Consider the following 26405-nt stretch of genomic DNA (forward strand, 5'->3'; position numbering starts at 1 on the left):
TTTATTTTGTCGCATAAATGTAGTAACTTTGTAGATAATTTTGAAAACAACATTGCTTTATTCTTTCATTAAACTGATTTGTAGTTTAATTGTAGGTAAATGTAATAATTTTATAGATAATACCGTAAAACCATAATTCTATGCAATTTCGAACTATACAAACCTGCACTTGTGTTATCGTTGGTGATTGCCAATTCCATATTGAAATCTCTTACACTTATACATAACGGATATGAACCTAAGTTTTTATTCTTTTTTTTTGGTCTCCATATACACACGAACCCTCATATCATTCCTAATCTCCATTGGGGGACAATTGTCGTTCACCATGTATTTGATTTCTACAATTTTTTCTGAAGTATCAATCGATAGTTGTTCTGCAATTGTAGAAATCAGAATACTGTAGCTTGCATTCTCATCTAACAAAATGGCATCAACTTCAAAATCTCTAAATCTGCCATAGTTATCTCAATTCTCATTCAATTGTAGCATGATTGCGATTTTGGACATGATTGCGTGTTGTTGTTGATGTATTATTCTAAATTTTTTCGTTTTTTTGGATTTCTAGATTGAGAGAAAAAAAGATGAAGAACAGATATATGATCGCCAATTTGATTTCTGAAAACGACGAAGAACAGAATATAGCAATGTTGAGTTGTTGAATCTCGAAGATTTGAATTCTACAATTTGAATTCAGTTTGTTGAATCTCGAAGGTATGTTCTGCAATTGTTGCAAAATCTCCTTTCCGTTTCAAAACTTGAATTTAATGTAGAATCAATCAATCCCAAAATTCTTTCCTGATTTTTCGCACGTTATTAGGGGAAGATTCTACCCTATTAATTCATAATAAACGAATGGTACAGAAATTGTAGGAAAAATGCGGACTAAACGGGTAATTTAGATACTATGCACATATTTGGTAATAAAATTTCATATATGGTATAGGAAGGAAAAAATCTCATGCAATTTTCGAGAGTCCAGCATTCTTTTGTTATTTTCTGCAGGCCCCTTAATACAAAGCTTTGGTAAGATACTGTGAGTCCAACAATTATTCAATCCTAAATGGAAAAATAACACTATATAGCCACGGTAAAAATAGTAGCCAAAAATATATATATAATTTGTATATTTTGTATATATATATATATATATATAAACATTCTGTATGTTATATACAAAAAATAAAACAAATTTTATACACTTTTTCGACTACCAGATATAAATAGTTTCTGGCGCGGGCTAAAATTGATAATACACCATCCCAAATCGGTCGACATCTGGAATACGAATCCTTCATATTCTTTCTGTCTATTAGCACATATTTCATTCCAACACCAACAATCTTGTTAAATCGATATTCTCTAAGACTAGAAGGTTCCTTAAATCTCACACTTTACTAAGATGGAGTATCAGATAAAAACTCAATTACTCCATGTTAGATAAAGAAAATGATGCTGTGTTATATCATGTTCATTTAAAAGCTCAACATCCATTGATTTTCCACTTTTAACTTTTGGCTTACTGTTTCTTTTCTCAAAGAATAACACAAGATGTTCAAATTTAGGACCCATGTCCCCCCTCTCACCCGAATGCTCTTTTACCTGCTTAACAATAGTGTCATCCCTTTCATTGTTGATCTCAATGTTTCGCGCAAACAGAATCCTACCGATGGAGAGAAAGAAACGCCAACTGACTCTGAAGAAAGCATCATAATGCAAATGAATAGCATATCTGGCTTTGCATGAAACCAAAGATTGCAGGAAATGAGACAAGACCATCATCATGCGAAAACCTTAAAACTTGGGGAGTGGATAGGATCCCATGCTGTGGAAAAGAAATCGTGAAGAGGGGGCAGTGGACACCTGTGGAAGACCACAAACCCTCCCTCTTACATTGCTCTATATGGAGCACTTAACTGGCATCTCATTCCTAAGCATGCTGGCAGAAAAACAAGCCTATTAGAGATGGGAAATGACCCAGTTATGCATAAGCAGTAGTTTTCTTGTATCAGTTTGCAGGATTTCACCACAACCTTCAAATCTCTGATTCATAAAGAGGGGAACCAGCGTTTGTGTACCCAAAGCACATGCGGTACTTGCACAAGAAACTTGATCATGAAAACCGTAAGGATTCAGATGATGGAAAGAAGCAAGAAATGGGTCAAAGATTTTCAATTCAGATTGTGTTCTATGGGAGAATATCATCTGAAGATCTCATAAATCTACTAATTAAAGTAGATTTCTATAATATGTAAAGAGGTCAAAAATGTCATCATTATCAGAAGAACAATGAAAGAAATAATAATAAGAGACGATAATTTCATTAATGGTCAAACTCAAAAGAAAAACGCCTATTATTCTCGTTGTTTTATCTTTATTCTCTCTCTCATGTAAGGCAAACCATGTATATCAGGCAAAGTATGATGAGGACGATGATGTATCAGCCAGAACCTGCAAGAAATCGCAAACGATCTTGTTAGCTAAGAAAGCAGCTATTACATCACTTACAAGGGTGGCTTGTTTAAAATTATTTAAGTACTAGCTGTTCTGATAAATCTGATCCCCGTCTGGAACTAGGATTTGAAATATAAAAAATGGAAGTCTTCTATTTAAAATTTAAAAAAATACTTCATTTTCACATTCAACAAGTAATTATTTTTGGATGGAATTCAAAATAGAGCCTTTTGGCAATAAGATATCAATCATGTCATTGTAATAGTTCTCAAGATACACATAACTTAGATAATACAAGATTCTCAAAGTAGTTACACGTGAATAAAAAAGTTAAAAACAATCCGTGGACAATCAAATACCCTTTTAAACTATCTTACTCGAATTAAACTCTATTAACAAGTGTATGTATTACAGGCTTTCAAGGTGAATTTACAGAAAGTTTTAGAAGAGCCTCTACTTTAATTTTTATTAAAAGCTAATCCATAAATGATTATTTAATTACAATTGTTAATCCCCCCACCCCCAAAAAAGAAGAGAAGTTCATGTCTAAGTCTAACAAGGTTTTTTAATTACAAGAAAATTTTTAATACCTCCATTCGTGGATAAACTTTCAAAGGGATTAATTGTCCATGTCAACTCTAAACCTTGGACGGCAAAAAGACTGTGTGCATAGAAGGATCTAAGTAACTAGAACTGGGTGGGTACAACTACTCTCAGTGCTATCAAGTCGGACCATATATATACATGTCAAACTTTTCTTGTTTGAATATAGGTTTGTACTCGGGTATATACTGTGAATACACACACACACACACACACACACACAGATATATATATATATCACCTAATTCGGACCCATACATCTGCTAAATGTACAAAAATGACAATAAATGTATGTGTGAGCATACCTCAAGTTGTTCTTCAGTAAAAGAATCTTTCTGAACATTCCATGTGTCCGCATGAGTGCGCCGAAACTCTGCCACAGCTTTTGTCACGGTAGATTTTAAAGGTGATGGTTCAGATACAAATTGAGCCAATAATGTAACGTGTTCTGGCAACCAACTGCAATAAAATTTGAATATTTGTCACTAATGAGTAGAATTTCCCTCGAGTAAACCCATACAACCGGAACTTCCTAAGATAACACTTAGTGACATATATCTTCAAACATATGAAAATATGTGTTATATAATGGACGCGCCTCAGAATATCAGAAGGAACTGATAGTGAAATATATCTTTGAATATATGAAACTATACTAGATAATGGACATGCCTGGGAATATCATAAGGAACTGATAGCACGCAAGCTGCCAAAGCAAGTATCCGTCCATGTAGGGACGCTGCAGATAGTCCAGAATGCATGCTTCTGCAATTGCAAATTTGAAACTTTGGATAAGGACATATAGCAGTCATCAGGAATACTAGAAGCATGCAACACATTCACCCACAGAACACATAAGCATCAAATTTCTCTCCCTCCGGCACCCTACTTCTCTAAGGATCCAACCACACAGAATGCTGTCAAGATGGCTCACAAGAAGAGTTATGATCGCAGCATAATAGCACCCGAAAGACCAGCCAATTAACTCAAGTTGCAATCGCAACACATGATCACAACCTAAAGGAACCTAGCCAACTCAAAAGACAGAGTTGCAATTGCAGTCCACCCTCAATGCTCGTAGCACAACTGTTTCAGGATGGATTTTCCATTTTGGGTTTGTTTTTATTTTTGGCCTACTTCAATTTCGGGGCCCTATAAAATACCAAATGTCTTCTAATATTTTCTAACTATTGGATGATTGACATGTAATACCAAAGGACCCTTGAAAGACTAAAGTATCTAGCTTCTACATGTAGACTCTTTTTCCCTAATTACGGTAGGTTTAGCAGAGTAATTTCCTTAACACTAGTGTATGATTTAGGTTGTCCATTATATTCTTGCTACGGGTTTAGTTTCTTACCTAAATGTGTAACTTGACTTCTTTGAAAGTTCTAAATCCTGCTTAGCTTGTTAACTTCTAAATTATTTTTAAATTCCTATTTCTAACTATTTTAATATCCTTGAATTTGTAGTGCTAAGAAAAAAGAAGTGGAAACATGTATATCATGCAACTGAGAAATGGAGAACAAGATACGACACAGCCACTAAAATTCATGATCAAATATGTGCACTAACGTGACTATTACTCATGTAGAGTAGACCATGCTGGCCTATCTGATCATCATTATGCTATTTCACTTGTTAAGTCATCTCTGAGGATCAAAACATTCTGTATACTAAAACCATTTACCAATATAAAGTTGTCAGTCAAGTGTATACATTTCTTAATCATTATATATATGTCTCTTGACCAACAACCCCATATATAGACAGGCTTGATCTCTCCAGGGTGATCATCAGTAATGATTAACAAGCCCGTGCCAGGTGCATGGTGTTAGCATATACAGATAGGCTTGATTTCTCTAGGGTGATCATCAGTAATGACTTAGCAAGCCCATGCCAGGTAAATGGTGTAAGCATATACAGATAGGCTTGATCTCTCAGGATGATCACCAGTGATGAGCATATACAGAGGGCTTGATCTCTCTAGGATGATCATCAGAGATGACCTAACAAATGAAAAGAACACAGTACTTATAACTAGGCAAAATTGAGTAAAACTAAAACAAGAAAAGAACCTTTGTTTCCTCTTCTTCTGAATGATACTTGCTTCTGCATAAGCTCTATGACGAAAATCCTGGGCCAAATCTTCATCCCCGCCCTTCATTAGGCCAGCCAAAACTGCTGCTGCATGCTCTCTCACCTGACAAGAATGTTCAAAAGGATCCAAGTGAATTTGTTTACACAACACATTCTCCATATTTATGTAATCAGGGAAAATTAAAGCTATTTTAAGTATGAAAAACGATAAAACAATACTACTTGAAATGCACCTGTCTTGTTTCTCAGGAAATAATGCATTTACCACTTACACAGAATTCATCTTAACAACAAAGAAGCATGTAGAGCAGGCCCAACTTCTACAAACAGAAAGCATGCCTTAACATAATTGTTTCTTATTTGGTGTGGGACGTGATATCACATTCTCCACTGGTTGAAGTCCTGATGTTCAAATTAGGCACAGCTAGGGACCACCAAGGGGTTCTAGAGATGGCTCACCACTTATGTGATGTAATGCTTGATCTGGTATGGCAGTTAGTTCCCACACCTCTGGCTGGTTTCCCCTGAGCTTGGTCCTATTTTGTAATGCATCAAGTCAAACCTCTAGGACAAACAACTCATCAAGATTATCCTTAGCGGCTAGGTTCATTATTGTTTGACTAAGAAGTTAAGGCGCAAGTTCTTAGTAGTAAGAGCATGAAACTTTATATACCATTTAAACAAGTCTAACCTATCCTACGTGGAATGGGGCGGCAATAATCAATCATAATTCAAGCTACATAAAAAGAGCTTTCAAACACCAAGTAACCTTAAATAATAATAATAATCTCACTTGACCTAAACATGAATGGTTGAAAAGGACTATAATCAAAAAAATAACATCTATCACCTATATATACATAAATTATTGCCTCCCTGATGCAACAGTGTCCTAATTGTCTCATCACCAGGCAACCGGAGCTGGACCAGCAATATTTAGAGAAGCTCATGGTACCAATTTACGCACGTGAGACACCTTCAGGCTACAGCAATAGAAGAGGGACGACCGTACAAGAAATTGATGTGTTCTGTAATACCATATAGAATCGGATAAGACATAGGATAACCAAGGGTGATCTTTGAAAAAAAGTTGCCCTTTGGTGCATCAAACATATGATAGGATAGACAACAACAACAACCACCTAGTTGAATCCCACAAATGGGGTCTGGGGAGGGAAGTGTGTACGCAGACCTTACCCCTATCCTGGAGAGGTAGAGAGGCCGTTTCCGATAGACCCTCAGCTCAAGAAAGAGAAAAGAAACAGTGAAAACAAGTAATATCAACAAATAAGCCAAAAAGATAGTTACAACAATCACAAAGTCAGAAGTAGATGAAAAGAAGCAGTAGCAACAGCAAGCAGTAACAACAACAGGGTACTAGGAGACTGAAGCGGAAGAAAATAGGAAAACAGCATGAAATACTAGCAATCTAAGGAAAAAACTACCATATTAGCCTTAATACCCTCTGTCCGTATCAGAGATATGCTCGACTACCTACTAACCTACTGCCCTAATTCTTGACCTCCACACCCTCCTATCAAGGGCCAGGTAAGTTGCGGAGGCGTCATGTCCTGCCTGACCACCTCTCCCCAATACTTCTTAGGCCTCCCTCTACCTCTTCTCATACCCACCAAAACCGCTCGCACCTCCTTACTGGGGCATCCGAGCTTCTCCTCTGCACATACCCGAAACATCTCAGTCTTGCTTCACTCATTTTGTCCTCCACGGGGACCATGCCCACCTTTAGCCGGATATGATAGGATAGACCAAGAGGAAAATTGTATTCTATCCTAGCCTTTTCTATTATATGAATCAAACATGACCCATTAAATTTATGAATAAAATGCATTTGTTCCAAACCAACCACGGGACAAAACATGCAAAGAGCATCAGAGAGGTCTACTTGCTTTCTCCAAACTAGGCATCAAATGATAATGCAAAAAATTCAAATGATTTACGTAGTTGATACCTCAAATATTTCAGTTAAAATTTATGTACTCTAGTCAAAAACTTACCTCAACTTGATTATCTGTGAGTAGCTTCTCGACAGTTCTCCAAATCTGTTCTTTGTCCACCTTAGAGAGGATGAAAGTGTGCCTGTATGATGCAACAATAGAGCACTTCATTTCTCAGGACATTACAAGTCGCCTTTTTGCATTATTTAGCTATAGTAGACCACCGGAACAAGACAGTGAGTAAAAATGATGATGATTCAATTCAAAGTGATTCAATTTTCTCTTTCAAAAATACCTCATTTTCTCTTCAAGAACCAAAATAAGGAAAATTTTCAACGGATGGGAAAAGGAGCATGAAGATCAAAATGAAAAGATCATACCTATACATGGAACTCCGCAAATAAGTCAGAGTTGTAGATCTTGTGCGCCAATTGGCATCATTGGCTAAAGAAAGAATCGTGAGTATAACTTTCCTTAAATGGGGCTCCAAGAAAACTCTCCACTTTAGCAATTCAAAAGCTGCTTTGGCCAGGGTCGACAAATCTTTGTTTGATGTCTCCTACAAGAAATCAACAGTATCACATAAGAGGAATGCACTTACTTATGTATCAATTCTTCACGTGTGTAACAGCTGCAAAAATATCAAGTATTTGAATTTTCAGTATCATGTGTTTGAACAACACTCCATTTCAACTAGCTTCTACTTTATATATAGTTATAAATCAAATACTAGAAACTGGAAGAACGAATTAAGAGAACTACACATGCAAGATTTTACATGGTCTGGGATGATTCAGCGGAAATATCACCAAAACATGAAGGAAGCAGAGACTTGCAATTCTCCTACTTTATATAGGATACAAGCTCAATGGTCATAGCTCGTGTTGTAATCCAGACACAAAGGGCTTCAACAGGAAATCTTTTCCATTTAATCCATTTTTGTGGATATACATTAGCTCCGGTAGTAGCTAAAAGGGAGAAGGTCAGTAGTAAAAGGTAATGAAGTAGAGCATCTGAGAGAATTAGAAGCAAAACTCAGCAGGGAGAAATTTATGCTCAATAGTTTTTATATTGATAAATAATGTGGCTATACCTTCTCTAAAAGCTTAAGCTGTTAAAGCTGACAGATTTATATGTTTAAACAGTTCGCCAGTACCACTAATATGAAGGCTGGACTCTTTTAGGTATGGGAGGATGATGAAGGGCAACTAGAATTGAAATTTGATACCACATTGATTTTTTTGGTGCCGCCTCATCTAGAATCTTAAGCCCTTAAAGAGAAGATTTTTAGTTATTTGCTCAGGTCTCACTTAATACTGCTCTTATTTGGAAAAGCTTGAACCATCTAGATTTTGTAGAAGCAGTAACTCCAAAAACACTATCTTGGGGGCCATGATGAGAAGGAAGAAGAAGAACATTTAATATTTCCGCATCTTCAGCCTATTAATTTGGATCACAGAAGGTCCTCTTATCTTTCAACTCCGAAAACAACTAAACCCAATCATTTATTTCCAATAAGATCTGCCTTCATAGTTTTTTCCATCCTCGACGCCAAGTAAAGCATCCTTCCAGTTCCAACAGTATACATATGTAGTTGGTAAAAGAAAGAAAAAGATTAACCAGTCAAATGAGAGGGGAACTGCAAAATACAGCAGTTTTTAAAGCCGAGAAAAAATAGAAAAATCAAGCCTAACCTCTTAAAAACGAGATAAACAAGATGCTTTCCATCAATTTTCACCAAAAACAAAAATCCAAGTTTTCTTTTCTCCAAGATATCTCAGTTACAGGTTTTACCATTTTCATCAGTAAATGGAGGGGAAGTGTGCATCTGTTAAGTTCTTCAAACAGAAATTTCATCCATTCAAATTGTTTTAAAAAAAAAAAAATTTAAAAAAAAAAAGACAAGCAACAGAAATGGTGCAACATTGCACACCTTACTTACCTGTAGTGATATTACAGGATACAAAAGACCAACAACAACATCCAGCAGAACCGAGGATCTTCCAGACTTCAGAGATGAGATAATGAAATGAAATAGCTGCACATCACAAATACAAGCTAATTAATAAAAGGTCTTAGGAGCAAAAATTACAGTAGATGCTTTTGGCTGACTGTACCGTCTCCATCCATTTAACATCATCATGAGACTGTTCGCTTGATACTCCACTGTCAGGAATTCTGTCCGTTTGGACATCAAGAGTGTCTGACTGGCTAAAACTTTGAATCTTCACCACAAGCTCAGATGCTCGTTCTACTAGATAATGATCCCAATTCCCTGCTTCTACTTTCCTGTGCACATTACTTGTCCCTACTTCTTGTGGATGAACTTGATTATGGGACACATGAAGCCGAATGTTTGAGCACAAAACAGAGAGGGTGACACCAACAGATTCTCTCACCTGTTCCAGAAAACCGTTTCATTAGCTGTGACCTTAGTGACAACAAATTCTACAGAAGACTTTGGAGGGGGCTGAAGAAATGGTAAAGGGATTCAAACCTGATGTTGTTAATAGGAAGTCAGCCTTTGAAAGTATAACCTCACCCCCTTCCCCCTCCCCCAACCCCAAAAAAAAAGGAAAAAAAAACTCACAAATTTTAATCTTATTTAATTTTGGTGGTCAATGTTACCAATTTCCAGACTTAAAATTTGTATGTTGAAGATAAACTTTTTGTTAGAAACTAGACGAGAAGAACTATAAGCTACAATGTTCTCATTTACAACTGACAACATTATACATTCAGAAAGTATAACCAAAATCATTTCTTATGAACACGTCAAACATCACTTTTTTTTAAACTCACAGAGGTCAACAATTTTGGACGCAAGGAGTACAGATGAAAGCGGAGATCATTTCTGAGATATAGCCAATGTATATACAACTTGGAAAGAAGAATGTTCAAAGAGAATGTAGGTGGGTTCATAATGCCTTGAGGTGCAAAGAGACGACATACAAAAACAATGGGATAGGTCTGGTGTGGGGCCATAACCATGAGAAGTGACAAAAGGTTATAAAAGAATATATATTTTAAGAAATCAAAGAAGGGACCCAACGGTGATGCTCAGAGTTGAACCTACTAATCTGGAAAAGCTGAGACTAACAAGCTTGTCTTTCCTGTAGATCAATTGAGAAGAACCAGCTGAGCTTGTAAAACTAAAATAGGTTGAGCAAGGAAAAGATCTGTCAGCATTCAACAAAGCAACTCATCAAAGAGGTATGCAATGTTAGTTGATTGAAGATAGTCCTTAGGCTTTCTTTGGCAATTAAATCAAATACTGAATGGCTTATGTACCAAAGCAACCCGTTAAGATAACCAGAAAATAACACAGGAAAAGAGAAAATAATAGGTTGTGATCCAAAGCCTATAATTGAAATGATGAATACTCACTTGTGGAGATGAATGGCTCATACTGCCAAGTAATTCTTCAAGAAGCTTATAGTGAAGCTCTAGTTCAGCAACTGGCATTTTTGGTGAGGAAACTTCTATCAATGCAGCTGAAAGGAACATGTATCTCTTGGCAACTACAGTAGTACTAACAGTTTCAGGCAAGGGGTTCATTAAACAGTCCATGACCTTTTGTCTCAAAAGTGGAACTTTTGTTCCATGTTTTCCTTTTCCAGTAACTGCATAACGAATACAAGCTGCCCACTCCGGTATGGACTCAACCGTTGGTGCTTGAATAACACTCTGAAGATGGGCCATCAACCAGCTATCCCATGCTTCTGAAATACCGTAAACATCAGAATGTAGCACTCCTGCCACTGCCTCAGCAGCAACACACTGCTTTGTCCTCTCCTTTGCATTTATGTAGTCCTCTAATGCATCTTTTAGTGCCAGTATAACAGGAACACCACATTCTTGGATTAGACGTTTAAAAATTCGGGCAAAGCTAGAGTAAAAAGTGTCATTTCCAAACAAAGATATCCAATTGGGAGTACGGGGCCATGATGAAGAAAATTCAAAATAAAAACGGGTGATGGATTTGTCGGCCACACTCTGAAACGAAGAGGTTCCATGATTTCCTTTAGAAGATGCACCATCGGTGTCAATAATATGAACATGAGAAAGACTATTCAGGGTTTCGTTAAAAAAACCCTTTTCCTTGAATATGTTAGTTAAAGCTTCTTCAAGAGAAGACTTAGATTTATCCTGCCTGTTAGTAGAGCAAATGGGCCGGTCCTCAGAGAGCTTGTAAGGTGATTCCTTCAGCAAAGTATTTAGAGCTGAGATCGCCAAAATTCTCGTCTGCGGTAGTTGGCTTTTTAAACTCTGTAAGAAGTGACCTGACAAGATTAATCATAAGATGAGAAATTCTGAAAATCCGAAGATAAATTTAAACACAAAAGATAATACTGCTTACTTTAGATCACAAGAATCACAATTATCAAAGATCAACTAAGGTTTTTCTTTACCCTTTTCCTTGGTAAAAAGAAAGTTTCTTTTGCAGATGGCAACCATTTTGAGTGCTAGTTATGCAATTTAAACTACATTCGGGGAACAAGAATACCAGAAGGAGAAGAATAGTGATCAACCAAAAAAAAAATGAAATACCAGGAATGTTATGTCTTGCCTCGTGAGGGAACAAGAATATCAGCAGAAGTGTTCTATAATGAGCTGAAGCAAAAACAAAGAAGATCAAAGGACAAACTTAACTAACCAGCAGTTTCGCTCAGAATTTTGGACGACGATTTAGGGTCATTTCTGGAAGCCATAGACAACAGCAGCAGTACTCGGTTAGCCATCAGATTGTACCTGAAAGAAATGGAAGAACAACAGAATTTTTTATTTATGCATAGAAGGAAAAAAAGGCGTTGATTGACAACAGGAAGACAAAAATAGTCCTGCAGCTAATCTTCATCTACATTTCAATAATTAGTGATGGCAGTCAAGGCAGGTCACGCGAGAGAATATTCTTTTTAAGAAAATTGTGGGGCAGGGCTGGTTGTGGCAATGTGGACAAATGCTGAAGTAGGGATTCGACGTCTCTAAACATCCATTCATCTCTCATGACAACAGCAATCAAAGTTCATCACTGGCAGTGACGGTGGCAGTGGCAATACTACCCACTGCCCACAACTAGCCTTCATTATTCGTGGTTGAACCCTTTTTGAAGTGTCTCTACCAACAACTCTCTATTTAAAAATAAATCTCCAGTGGCACACAAGATAGAGAAAATGACAAGTTAATGTGAAGCTTAGAATTCTTCAGAAATTAAGAAGACATATAGTGTACGTCTTTCATAGAGTTACATCTTAGATCAGAATAAGAAATTAATGGTTTTTAATGTAATTATTGGTTTTGATATCTACTTTCAATTCCTTCATATTTTGACAAGCTTGAAGCACACTGTTGATCTGTTTTATTGTTCAATAAGTTGTGCTTGATCGAAAGATCAACAAAAAGAAAAATGTTGCAGCATGCAGGGGGCAGTATGAGCCAGGACTTTGCAAGGAGAAAGAGTTTGTGCGGTAAAATGGACAGTGTAGTGCAGTGTTATTGCAGCGTAAGTCAAAACCTGTCACACCCTGCCCTATAGAAAGAGCTTGTGCGATGAAGTGGACGGTGTGAAGCAGCACTGTTGCAGCGAAGTTAAAACCTGCCACACCCAGCGCTATTGCCATTCCTATGTATACTAGTCTAATGGAAACAAATAAACGTATAGGAACTTATGAAGCTAAAAAAGGGGGGTAGGAGGGGGGGAGGACGTTACATAAAGCGTTCTTACCGCCAATGCAAGTTGGAACTCTCAAAACTCAGAGATCCTATCTCAGAAACCAAGACTGTGAAATCTGTTCCTTCTGAATTGCCTGATACCTTAAACATGTTTCTGGATACACCAGAAAAATGGATATTGTACTTGACAAAAAGCTGTCAGATACCCAATGAAAAGAGTAAATATTCTTTTGTCAACATAGAAAGGAGAAATGGAAAGACTCAAGTTAGAATGTATATCTCACCTCGTTGATGGCTTTCTGAGCTTTTAGTGTTTCATGATGGGAGCTTGAGCAATAAAGATTCAGTAACACACAGTCAATACCCAACGTTGTGCTACAAGGAATCACAAGCTAAGCAGATGCAAGCATAAGAATTTACCTTGACAGAATCCCAAGCAGGAAAGAAGAAAGTGCCTTCAAATCCTTGATTCATGAAGAACAAAAACAGAGTCAGGTACTCACTTCTTAAAAAATAATGCAAGCGGTCTGAAGATCAATACCGTTGTTAAACATTTGAGAACAGTTTGTGTTGCAAGGACTGCACAGGAACCTAAGACTGTATATTCTGGTGAGCTAGGATTCTTGAAGTTCTGACTGAGCCTGAGAACACAATTTGAGATTGTAGAGGGCCATCTTTTCATCATCTTCAACAGAGATTTTCCAGCAAGTCTGAGGAAATGGGGAGTAGATAGATAAGATACAATAAATCTTCCAGAAGATGCAACTTGGTTATGGGACCAAATCACTAGTAATCAACAACAATGGTCTTTCCAATGGAAATTAAGAGTGAGAGACAAAGACCATGTGAGATAAGCACACAGTTTGTACTCTTCGTTGAATTGCTTAAATCACTCAAAGATTATATCATTATTCTACTTCCATGACTGTTCTACAACATAATAAAATAGCATGGAATTATATTAGCTTCATCACTTAACTAATATATAGGCTACTAAGTGAATGAGCAAAAGGTTTAAAGGAAAGAAGTATGTCCAATATAGAGTGATTGTGGAGCTCCTATTAGTTGATGAAGAAATATTTTGTAGGTTAAACTCAATGATTTGTAATACTTTGACCTCATTTAAGGCAAAGAGGACATAATGGATAGATATCATGAAGAAAAAGTCAACCAAATACCACATCAGGTAGGAGATAATCATACACTATGAGATAGCCTGAACAAAATTGTTACAGCCACCACATAAGTCATGTCTTTGAACTTATGATCACACATCTGCAAGTGTCTCATCAAAGACAATCATCCAAATTCCAAAGATGTTTCCAGATACTAGGAGTAAAAGATTAGGACTCACCCACGGACTGTTTCATAACTATGCAAAGAGAGATTAAGAAGATCATCCATCAAATGAAGGATATGCTCTGGAGGAGATACATTCGCACTCAGCCGGAAGACATGATATGATGATTGTGAGGCTCTCCAAGTACTATGCATGTATGCTTTGTCAATAATTGCCCATCGAGGCCTGCAAAATTGGTATTATCTTCAAATTCGAAAACGACATATTCAATATGACCCTTAGTCCTACAGAAAAAACATAGCTAAATTTACCTTCGTTTCCCTTTCGAATGAGATGACACAATAAAATTAACTGGAGGTTCTATTATGGCAGCAGATTCTAGTTTCCAGGACTGCCTGTGATTTGACCACTCATCATATTCTGAACTCCCTGTTGACCATCGCAATAACTTCAGGTACAAGTTACGAAAGGCCCATAACAAGAAAAAGAAGATTGTACACAACAAGATTCCACTACCGTAGTTCCCCAAGGAATCAATTATACGAATCAGAAGCAGCAACAGAATGCTATCATCTGATTTTTCCTGCAGTAAGTATCTGTGACAACAGTAGTGATCAAATTCACCACATGAAACCCAAGGGAGAGAAGAAGCAAGAAAATATGGAAGAGATTAAGGTGAATACTGGCAGGTTGCATGAATAACATCAGCAGCCTTTGCTCGTAGTTCCATAGTGCCAACACATGAACCAGTTGCTCCAGCAATTAGAAAAGGAAAATCAGATTGCTCTTCAGCCATCCCATTCCTACAGGATGGCCTGAAATCAGGTAGACATGATAAAACACCTTGAAGTGACGAATCAATACGCAAAAGGGTCACTTTCAAGTGTTCTTTCTCTATACCTGCAATCGAAGAGCAAAAGACAGTAAGCCAATGACCTACAGAAAAAGATAAATAAACAGCGCAGGTTTTCAACAGGAAAAACAAAAGGTAAACAACTCTCAACTATTCTTTTGTCTTTTTTTTTCCATGCATGCATTATATCTTTTTCTAAGCAAATGATACATGCGTTGGGCTTGAATAGAGCGAAATGGATACAGAGAATTCATCTAACCATCCCTACATGAACATTGAAACCAACACCTAACACTCATTCCGGGCTTAATGACTATGCAAGTACCACTTCCTATTGAAACCAACACCTAACACTCATTCCGATCTTAATGATCTACACAAGTACCATTCAACAAAACACTATACCTCCATTCAGTAGAGGAATAGAAAATATCCATAAAGTCAATCAATTACGAGATTTATGATTCATTCGATTGGCAGATTGCACTTTCAACAATCAGAAATGCAATAGAAAATATCCATAAAGTCAATCAATTACGAGATTTATGATTCATTCGATTGGCAGACTGCACTTTCAACAATCAGAAATGCAATAGAAAATCATAGTTACCTGGATCAGAATGGATTTTGGATTTGCATATCTTCAAAAGGTCATCTAAAGCAGAATCAAGATGCAGCTTCAAGAGTTCATTTGCAAAATGAACTTCTTCAGCGCAAGGGACATGCCACGTAGGGGCTAAACAGGGTTTATCATCAGTAAAATCTTTTGTGCTGATCCATTCCTCCAGTGCAGGGGCAGCAGCATGGTGAAAAACACACCTGGTATCCCGAAGTGATGCAATCAAAAGGTACATGCATGAAAACTATCTAGTAGAAAACGCTTGTCCCATATAATCTAACCGAAAAATAAAATGGGAAAAACTGCATGGTGAATGTATAAAATTCATAACCAGATAAAACGTTCACGTACTTGTACTGATCGATGGGATAATAAAGAACAAGATTTCCAAGGAGAGATCGGAGAACATGGTCACCAGCACCATTAACCTGTCATGTAACACCAAACCTATCAGATAAAGTTCAAAGACCAAGAATACTATGGCTGAAAGCTTCATATAAGCACGGTCTACGTGGACTGGCTGGACGAAAAATAACATATTCCGTATATGTTATTCGCTGTGATTCTCAGTTTACTGCTACCCAAATGCAAGTCATGGAAGGTGAAAGCAGGGAGATGGACAGAGAAAAGAGGAAAAAGACTGATATGCTTCCTTATTGCGTGCAGAAGCAGACTTTCTCTTGGATTTTTGTTCTTGGGATAGGAGGCACAGGAGGCAAGAGGTTAGGTAACTGGAATATACCAGAGAGATCTTTACAGAACATGTTTACAAATGAATAGAAGATAACAATCATCTGGCTCTATCTGCAAGTCATTTTATGTTTGCAATGTAGACGTAATCAACTATATCCTCAATCAAGAGAATTGCTAAGCTTTAGGCACTTTATTTCTTTTTTTGGTTATTTTCTTATTTAAAGCCTTGGGCATATATATGTCAGTCATATAACCTCTTTTCCATGATAAATCTGATATCACCAGGACCTGGAAAACAATTTGATCACCAAACCACACTGCTGATCAATAGGTAGTGTTCTCCATGATCTTTGTAAGCACCTTGGTTTTCAACAGATGGGAGGCTGCAATCCCTAATAGGATCATTTATTTGGAAGATGGAACATGAGGGGTTGCTGGAATTATGATTATTTAGGTGAATGTGTTACCGCAAGATTACTTATGTTTCAAGTATAAAACCTTATAAACGCCAGAAAGAAAAAGCAGTAATTCAGTCCACAAGAGTGAGGAAGTTAGAGAAGTGTCCACCCAGTGCAAAGGTTAGTATAGAAGACAATCAAACAGTTCATGACCAAGGAGTGACAAAAGCTAAGAAGTATCAACTTCTAACACGGGTGAATAACCGACATAGCTGCAAATGAAATGACATAATTAAGGGCTTATAACTTTTTTTGTGAGATAATTATTGTCAATAAAATTGACCTGACTTAATCAAGCACAAAAATTGGCTTATAAGCTAAGGATTTTCAAAAACCATATAAGGAGACAACAACCCATATATCTACCAACTCTAACACCCAAGCACGCACCACATGCCATCTAGAGCTCGGACAACATAATCTAAGGGCCCAACATTGGGGAACCAAGAATAAAGATGAGTCGAGCTTCAATACCGTGCTACAGAAGTGGACCTTACGCCTAACTCAAGCCAAAAGCTAGCCCAAGAGATGGGATTGTCCAACACCATATAATGAGACAGCAACCTATATATTTGACTAATGCGGGTACAATCAAGGGTTTGTAAGAAAAAGGTAATCAAAAAGAATATATAGTTGAAAGAAAACCTTCCAAGATGGTGAATCAAAGGCATCAAAAATAGCTTCCTTGAATTGGTCTTTGTAATGAAGAAGTGATGGACCTCCATAACTAATTGCAATTGATAGAACTTTCAAATGATATTCAATCGCAGTTTCAAGAGCAGGAGACACAGTTGGTTTAGCCTGGAGAATTCAAAATGAGAAATCAATGCAGACTGTTAAGTGTGATCCTGAAGCATGTTATAATAACCATTAGTTAAAGAAGAGAACCTTGCTTGATTCAGAAGTTCTAAAATCTCCTCTTCCACCAAATCCTGTAACAGGTGTTCCTTTTAAGGATGATATAACAGACTCCAACAGTGGTTTGATAAGCTGAGAAACTGCCTCATCGGGGTTAGAGTGAACACAGGCACAGCATAGCAATCCAACCTCTGCAATTGCCCCAGGAAGAATATTTGTTGTGACAAACTTGGAAATTTTTTTAAGAGCCTGTTTAGTAAAATAGAAGTTTACATCAGTATAAATTGTAATTCTCAGAAGTATCATAATCATTTCGAAATCCAGGAAAAATACCTTCTTGTATAGTGATTCTGAAAGCCTCCCAAGCAGGATTTCCAGCATGCAAAAATAAAATGGACCATCTTCTACCAGGAAAGTTCCTGAAGTTGCTGGTGAATGAAGACCCTCATTCCTGAAGCACCAGTTATTACAACAGCCTTGAGCTTATGCGAGATATACAATTGACTCCAATTACTTGTGCTCAAATTTGTAGCATTAATTTGGAAAATATGACAAAACAAAAGTGAGAAGAATCTATTAAGTGCTACTTACACAACACTGTTAGCTTCCAAGTTTTGAAGTAACGAAAATAAGCGGTACAAGAACTCGTCAAGCCATTCTGAAAAGTGAAATCCTGGCATGAGTGAGGACTGGTCCATAGTCTCTTTCAGTATAGCCATCTGCAGGTAAGATAAATAAGTATAATCCTCTGTGGATCAAGCCAAAACTAGGAAGCAACTTCTAATATTGGTACATACGTTGGAGAATAAGGAGCCAATTAGTTGCATTGTTGCTAAGGTTTTAGGCGGGTCATTGGCATCCATCCCAAGTAATGCATTAGACAAGGAAATCATCATCAGGTCAACAAGTGAATCAGAACGATCAACATCATCCAAAGCCATGGATGAAGCTGACATAGTCAGGAGTAGCGATCGACCAGCATATGCTACAGACGTCACAGCACTTTTCAACTGGTGAGTGGCTGTCATCTATTTGGAAAATTGCAGTTAAGGGGGTAAAATCATCAGTCTAACTCAAAGAATATTAACTCTTCCGCCAAGCAGGAGCTATCTATTTGAAATGGTTCAAAATGGAGTGTGAATCTAAATTACCAAGATTCATTCTTAAACAAACTCACCGTCTCTAAGGCCATACGAAAGCGAGATGATAGAAAGGGAAGAACCATAGATGGTTCAACATATGAAAGGATAGAAGTGGCAGCTGCAACTGTTTCAGAAAGATGTTCATTTTTGCTATACTGTCCACGATCAATTAGCTTGAGAATAGAATTCACAAAAGCAACCCTCTCCGATTGCCCTAGGAAGATTTCAGACTGCCCGCCATCATCTTTTCTCCTGAGCCCAGTCTCACCATCAGATTAAGGCAACATATTCCATGTAGTATCTAGAGCTGTTATGATAGATTAAAAATTCTTACTGTTGCTCATGCTGCAAGCGCTTCTGAAATATATTCACCAAGTGGAACAAGAATCGCTCTAGGGAATAAGTCCAGCGACCACCATTAGAAGGATGGTAATACCTAAAACAAAAAAAGAGATGGTTTACAAAATTTGCAAGACAAAATTTGCGAAAGCAAGGTGATATAAAATCCATCTAGAAAACAGACTGTTCCAGGAGGTTGACCAATTTCTCCAAATGCTCTTGCGCAGAACCACCAGGTTTTAGTAGATAAACCTGTATTTGCGTTGACAAAAACAGAGGGTCATTTTGACAATATGCAAATATTTTCTTATGATCACTTATATAAGTGAGCTTACTATTGATTTCGCAATGGCTTGTGATGGAGTGATTGTTCTATTTGAGAACAAGAATCTTGTGTTTCTGGGAACATCCACCGAGAATGGATTAGACCCACTGCCATTTGCTACGGGAACCTGTGAACAAGCATGAACGAAGTATTACGTGAGAAGCAGCATGCCAACGAGTTCAATTCTTCCTAAGATAAGAAACCTTTCAATGTACATATATGATGGAATATGATTTTGTATACAAGGCATAGTAATAAGACAGACTTGTTTGCACATGCTCAGTTGCTGAGAAAATATCTTCAAGCGGCAGGATAAAAATCTATGCAACATAACCTACCTCAAACATATTCAAGTACTTATTGAAAATATCAGGTAAGTAATGTGCCCAGTCAATGAAGCTATAGTTCTTTATCACACGAGCTGTAACAGAGGCCCACTGGCTGTTCCAAAACTGGGAATTTGGTACTGAATCCCAGTGGGCTAAACACGTAGCAATCCATGTGCTGTCATAACACCAAAAAGAAAATCAATTTACTCATCTACTGAAATGAAAGTGAAAAGATTTTCAGAATAAGTTGATCGTCCTTACTGAGAAAAGAAATCCTGGTTGTCTCTATTGGTAGGAAGGAACAATCTTACAAAACCAGAACCTTCAAAGGATGAGTTATGCCATGGATTTTCAAGCAAAGATCTGCAAAATGCTTTCCATTAATGAGGACCAAAACAAGCCAAATTTCCAAGGAAAATGCATAGTCACTCCTAACATTTTCATTCATAGAGTAATTAGATGATATTCACAGGAGCAACCACGAGGACACAACTTTGCCACAAAAAAAAATTATCTATCAGTTGTAAAACAATCATATACATATTTATGACTAGTAAAATGAAGTATCACAAAAGTATCCTAGGAATGCTTCCATGAAGAATTGGGAAGACTTTAATGAAAACATCACTTATAGGGCGGGAGATGGAAGGAGAATCAGCTTTTGGAATCATAGGTGGTGTGGGGAGGATACTCTGAAGGTCTCTTTCCCCAACGTCTACAGAGTTTCGAACCAGAAGGAATTGATGGTCCCACAGATTCGCAAGGAGCATGAAGGGGGCATAGTATGGGACCTTTCATTTAGAAGGAACATGCAAGATTGGGAGATTGCAGAACTCCAAGATTTGTTGGCACTGCTATATGGCCAACATAGGACACACACTTCTAGCGACTCTTAGGAGATGGGGGCTGCGTGGAGATGGTCTGTTCACCGTCAAGTCTTATTACCAGAGCATGCTGGTGAGAGATGAGGCCAATTTTCCATGCTCATCAATCTGGATTCCAAAAATGCCCATAAAGGTGTGTTTCTTTGCATGGCTAGCAGCGAGAGGAGTGATCTTGACTGCTGAAAATTTGCGAAAGAGAGGAATTACAGTTGTTAGTTGGTGCTACATGTGTAAAATTTCAGGGGAAGAAGTTGATCACCTGTTACTGCATTGCCCTGTTGCAGCGGGCCTGTGGAGAGCAATCTTGTGCTTCTTTGGAGTTTAATGGGTCATGCCTAGCACTGTTAAGGAAATGTTATACAGCTGGGCCGGTTCCCGTCGAAGAAGAAAGCAAAAGGCGTGGAAGTTCACCCCCTTAGCTCTCATGTGGATAGTTTGGGGGAGAGAAATAGGAGAGCTTTTGAGGGGATTGAGTCTAGTTTTTCTCACCTTAGGAATAGTCTTTTATCTTTAATCGCATTCTGGTGCAACCATATAGCACCTATGTGTATGGAAGTTTGGGCTTCTTTTGTAGAGAATCATGTTCTGTTGTAAATTCTCTACTTTTTATATACTTCTTGTACACGGGAGTTCTATCCCTCTTGATTAATACAATTTACCTTATCAAAAAAAAAGCTTCCATGAAGAAAAAGATGGGAGGATTGCACAAGACTATATAAGGAAGTCACACTTTGTTCCCTCAACTAATGTCGGACTTAACCCCTCCCCCCGCATGTATAGGACGGGAACTGGAACGTGGATAACATAATCCAAGGGCCCAACATTGAGAAAAACAACAACAGGAATCAATGGGTTTGGCTCAGATCCCATGTGAAGAAATGGGCCTTGCGCTAACTCAACCCCAGAGCCTAGCTTCAAAGTGCACGTGAAGTCCTACATATTCATTCATAGTCCCAAAAAAGGATTCAAGCCCCAAAAAGGTGTAAACAACACAAGTATATTCCAATTTCAATTAGATAATTCCCTCTAAGTTACCACTATTTTTAATAAACCCGTAAGAAGTTCACCATGATATGCAGGTCGTGCAAAGTGCAAAATTCTGATTTCAATGCCCTAGATCTGACCATCAGCATAAGGTCAGCCAAGTTCTCCAATTATCTTAAAGGATTCCAAATCCACCGCAGTCCTCCCATGAATAATGGCATGACAAAGGAAAAGTAGCTTAAAATACAAACAAAAATGCAAAAATCAAATGTTCTTTTCCACCCATAATTATCACATGGGCCTAGAGCAATATAATGCCTGTATAAATGAACTAGTATCTTTCATAGTTAGATCACTACATACTCCAAGCTAACAGAAACATTAGCTTCTTTTTTAAGAACTTACCCTTTCAAGGATCCTAAGAAATAAAGTACAATATACACACCAAATTACTGTCAATTTTAGCAGTCTTGGAAACTAAGCCCAGGATGTAAAATGTTACCTGAACTCGGACCATATCTCAAATGCAGAACCTGGAGGGAAAAACCTCCGGCAGGATCGAACAAGCGAAGTAACGGTCTCAAAATGTCGTTGTCTTATTCTCCAGCCTTCTGGGCCCGTATTCCTTTAGCAAATAAAATAGTTCAACAAATCAGCATATAATATACTAGAAAAACAGTCGCATGGTTAATGATATAACAGCTACATATTAAGTATCTGAACAATGAGATTTAGGTTTGTAATAAACTGATTAAAATACAGATCCCATTAGTTATGGTAGTAAAAATGTTAACCAAAAAAATGTATCGCCTCTATCTTCCAAAAGACAGAAATATGTAGAGTATGTGAGTAGTCAGATTTATAAAATATTACGCGTATAAACATCAGACTTCAGAAAGGAATGTACTTCCCATCCAGATTAACTAATAACGTCCAACACTCATTAAATTGTGAGCGACGCCTTGACAGAAAACATCAAAAAGAATCATTGCTTATTTGAATTACTCTGCCGTCAATATATCTTATGGAGATATGAGGCACCCCGTATGAGTTATAAAAGATGAGAATAACAGATGAATCTTCAAACTCCATTTGAAAGTGGCAGGGAGAGACGGGGAGAATTTTGAGAAGTACCTTCAACTATTTGCTAATTCAATAATTGAACTCAATACAAATATTCAGGTGTAGGTAATACGATGCAGAGGGTAAAAGGCATTGCAGAACTAGCGTTGTTTGAATAGGGACTTGAGATTGGTCTGTTTGGTCTTACAAGCAAGAGAGTTGGGGAGGCGGGTTGAAATGCAGAACTTGAATACAAAGAAAGAGGAAGAAATTCAATGCTCTTATCACTTTTACATCACGCCAATTCAATCGAAAGGGAGCCCGAGCCATGATAAGGTTTACAAAGCTATGAAAGGGTCGAACCATACTCCTAAACTATTGTCCAGCAACTATCAGTTTTCACAAACCTCATGGGGTTAAATCGCAGTGCTGGACAGTATATTAGCTGCAAAGGCATTCAGATGGAAAGAATGATATGAAATCCAGGTGGCCTAAGTGTGACCAAAATTGAATTAATTACTATGTCAATACAGAAAAGGTAATAAAAAGCAAGCTAATTGGGGAACAAAAGGTCACAAATAAAAGAAAAGTAGGGACTTGCCTTGTGAAGTGTGTGTGAACCAGAGTATCATACAAAGGGCGCCATTGAACTTCCAAAGCCAACTTTTTCCGGTATTTATTCAGTACCTTTACCAAGATATTTCCCCATCTAACCTGATGAGAGCAAATGACCTTAACTACATAAATAGACTGCCATCAAAAAGGATATGCACGAACCTGTAGCTTTTGGAAGAAATTACCTGAGCATAAAGTTTATTTTCTGATATACGGAACAATTCCAATCCAACTTCAACTACCTCTTTAACATCCTCCAGAGATAGTTCACTTTTTGCCTTTATGAAGCTGCACGTAAGTCCATTAGTCAGCAGGTTTTATATAATTCCACAAGTCTGTATCCCTTCAAAAAGAAATCTCCAGAATAGATATCTGACAAAAAAAGTTGTATCCGCATGCATGGATAAAAATCGTGATTTTCACACTGGATATATGCATATCGGTATCACAAAACCAAGGACCAATCACGGTTTCTTATCTAGGCGCCTATGTTGCATAAGAGAATACTTGAGTTTGATTACGCCCAGATTTTAAAACTATTATCAGATATATCAGTTAATGAATATTCACAAATACCTATATTGAATTAAAATTTGCAGATTCAAATTGGAGACACCACAATCGAGTATGTTAATCCATATTCAAAACTTCTTTTTTGATAAGGTCCATGTACAACTTCTTATACAAAGATTCATATGCTTTTGGGAGGTCGCGGCAAGAAGTTACTACCACCTCCTCTAGTGTTCTTTCTGCAGTACTTTCACTAACAAAAACTTACTGAATCAATATCCACATTTAGAAAATCAGCACAGCCACAAAAATTAAATTTTAAAGCCCACCCTCTGAACTTGTGAAATTAAATAGCAAAAGAGCCAACAGAAAAGTATGAAGGCTCCCCTAAGTCATGTAAGACAATAGACTAAAGACGAACCCAAGTTGTAACCAAGCCTTAATGTGCAAGAAATTTTTCTTTAGTCAAAACCAACTAAGCGTTAATCACAATCTAGTTGGGATCAACTATCTGAATCCTCACTAAATTTTTCGCTCCATTTAGATCAGTCACCGGGATGCCCTTTTTAGATCAATCACGTTTCAATTTTCAACAAATTAAGTTCTCTAACCCTACAAATTCACTACATTTTCTACTAACATATAAATCTTCCTACAAGATTAAAAAAACTCCTAGCATATACTGGATTGAGCATACCCAGAAGACTAAGCCTTAATATCAAAAAGTAGTTCCTCTTACAAGGATCTTTCTCTTCCATTCTGTTCTATTTCGTATTAAGTCTGCATAGGTTGCAAGCGATAAATTTGTCGTGCTAACTCCCTAAATCTTGTTCTCATATCAATTAGCGTTCTATTTTTATTTTTCAATTCTGTTGACAAATAGATATAAGACAGCACAATAATCATGTTTACTCGAATTCGAGAAATTAAAAGACCCCAGACGAGGAAAGTGAAAGAGAGTGCAAACCAGGGAGTAAAACGATGTAGCATCCAGAGATGGTACTTCAAGCATTTTAGGTTGTAATAGTCATTAGCAGTTAAAATATGAAGTAGTTAAGTACTCCCTCTGTCCTAATTATGCAATGCGCTTTCTAGTTTCGCCTGTCCCAGAAAGAATGATACTTTTTTATATTTACATACAATTTAACTTTAACTTCTCATTTTAGCCTTAATGATATGATTAAAGCCACACAAATATTTATGGCTTATTTAAGGTTACAAGTTTCACAAGTTTCCCTTTCTTTCTTAAACTTCATGCCAAGTCAAACTGCATCACATAAAATGGGACGGAAAGAGTATTTTCTATTACATCAATTTAGTCCAAAGCTAGCTCCTTAGTCCGTTTGAGTCGTGGTGAGCTGTCCAAATTGTTATCAGTTTGTTAGAAGGTTCACGAGCTCAGTGAAGTGGGGAGGAGGAGCTTATACACGTGATTGTAATTGCAAATAGTTTATGCAATGAAATTGGTTCTTTTTTGCTTTATTTCTCTTTTTGCCTGTTTATTACTGAAATTGGTTGTGTAAGTGATTGATCAAAGTCAACGAGCAATAAAATTCAGTACCAGAGATTACGTATACAAAGAATTACTCGATTTTTAAAAAAAATAGGAATAGAAATGGACACTTACAGGTCAAGAACGGAAACCCATTTGAGAGTAGCGTAAACTGAATCGGGATCATCCGACTTGTATGATTCTTTAACAGATTTCACTACTTTGGCAAACGATTCTTTCTCCCCCTTTGTCTGTTCTGCCACCGGAGGAGGAAGCCAGGCGTTGTACATGTGCATTTTCTACTGATAATTGTGAAGATAACTAGCTTCTTTTGTGTAGGAATTGAATCCTCTAATCAATATATTAGAGAACCCCTCAACTGGAATATATAGTGTACCCACTAGCCAGGGTCTTCTTTCTTTCTTCCCAAGACAGAATTTGACATCAGGGGACCCGTAATCAAGCTTGGAATTTGTCTAACGTCATCTCTTTCTTCTCATTTATATTAGTAACCACTTTTTCATTTTTGGACTTTCTAAAATATTTGATGAAAATAATTATATTGTGGTCATTTAATACTTATAATCTTCCGCAAGAAGATTATCCATTTAGTACTCTGTTGAAGTTTATCTACAAGCAGTTAATGCAGGCAGGTTGCAAGCAACTCAATGAAATGGTTTTCAGCAGCTTCTTATTAAACAGACAGGTTGCAAGCAGCTTATGCAGACAGCTGACAAGCTGCTTCCTGAAGCCTCGCAGCTGCTTCATTTCTTCTATAAATAGAGGAGTTTTCAGTTCATTATGTACATCAGTTTGAAAGTTCAATAATATATCAATCTCTCTCCCTATACTTGTCTTTGATTTATTTACTTTACAGTCTTTATTTTATAACACGTTATCAGCACGAGACTCTGCCATTTTGAGCACTTACTTCGAATTTGATTTTCCTATCTCAGGTAAATGGTAGAGCTTTAAAATTAAGTAAGTTCTAACCAACTGAGGTGTTGAGATGCTGGCAGTAACGTCCCTTCCGATTGAAGATATGTATTCCAACTAAAGTCACGTTCTTGGTTACGATGATTTCATGAGCATCATCGTCTACCATGTATAAAACACAAGCACCACTTTAAAAGCATTTCATGCTTATCAGGTAAGGT

At 37.3% G+C, this 26405-nt stretch overlaps 1 protein-coding gene across 1 annotated transcript; it reads right to left on the reverse strand.

The window, feature by feature from the left end:
* Window positions 1–2157: 2157 nt before the first annotated feature.
* Window positions 2158–25713, reverse strand: LOC104214177 (proteasome activator subunit 4). The gene is made up of 35 exons (XM_009763808.2): window positions 25384–25713; window positions 23432–23534; window positions 23233–23345; window positions 22072–22194; window positions 19963–20064; window positions 19711–19876; window positions 19383–19499; window positions 19232–19299; window positions 19043–19144; window positions 18744–18960; window positions 18364–18594; window positions 18158–18285; window positions 17900–18017; window positions 17597–17815; window positions 17354–17509; window positions 15909–15985; window positions 15549–15757; window positions 14769–14985; window positions 14602–14681; window positions 14397–14514; window positions 14140–14310; window positions 13327–13495; window positions 13206–13249; window positions 13070–13112; window positions 12838–12980; window positions 11770–11864; window positions 10500–11395; window positions 9230–9511; window positions 9055–9150; window positions 7493–7671; window positions 7173–7254; window positions 5136–5260; window positions 3730–3822; window positions 3363–3516; window positions 2158–2451 (listed from the first exon to the last, which is right to left on the reverse strand). Exons 1-35 carry the CDS (start codon window positions 25542–25544, stop codon window positions 2410–2412), a joined length of 5439 nt encoding a protein of 1812 aa, XP_009762110.1. The 5' UTR covers window positions 25545–25713; the 3' UTR covers window positions 2158–2409.
* Window positions 25714–26405: the final 692 nt, after the last annotated feature.

Source organism: Nicotiana sylvestris, chromosome 7, assembly GCF_000393655.2.
Source record: "Nicotiana sylvestris chromosome 7, ASM39365v2, whole genome shotgun sequence".
Taxonomy (NCBI): Eukaryota; Viridiplantae; Streptophyta; class Magnoliopsida; order Solanales; family Solanaceae; genus Nicotiana; species Nicotiana sylvestris.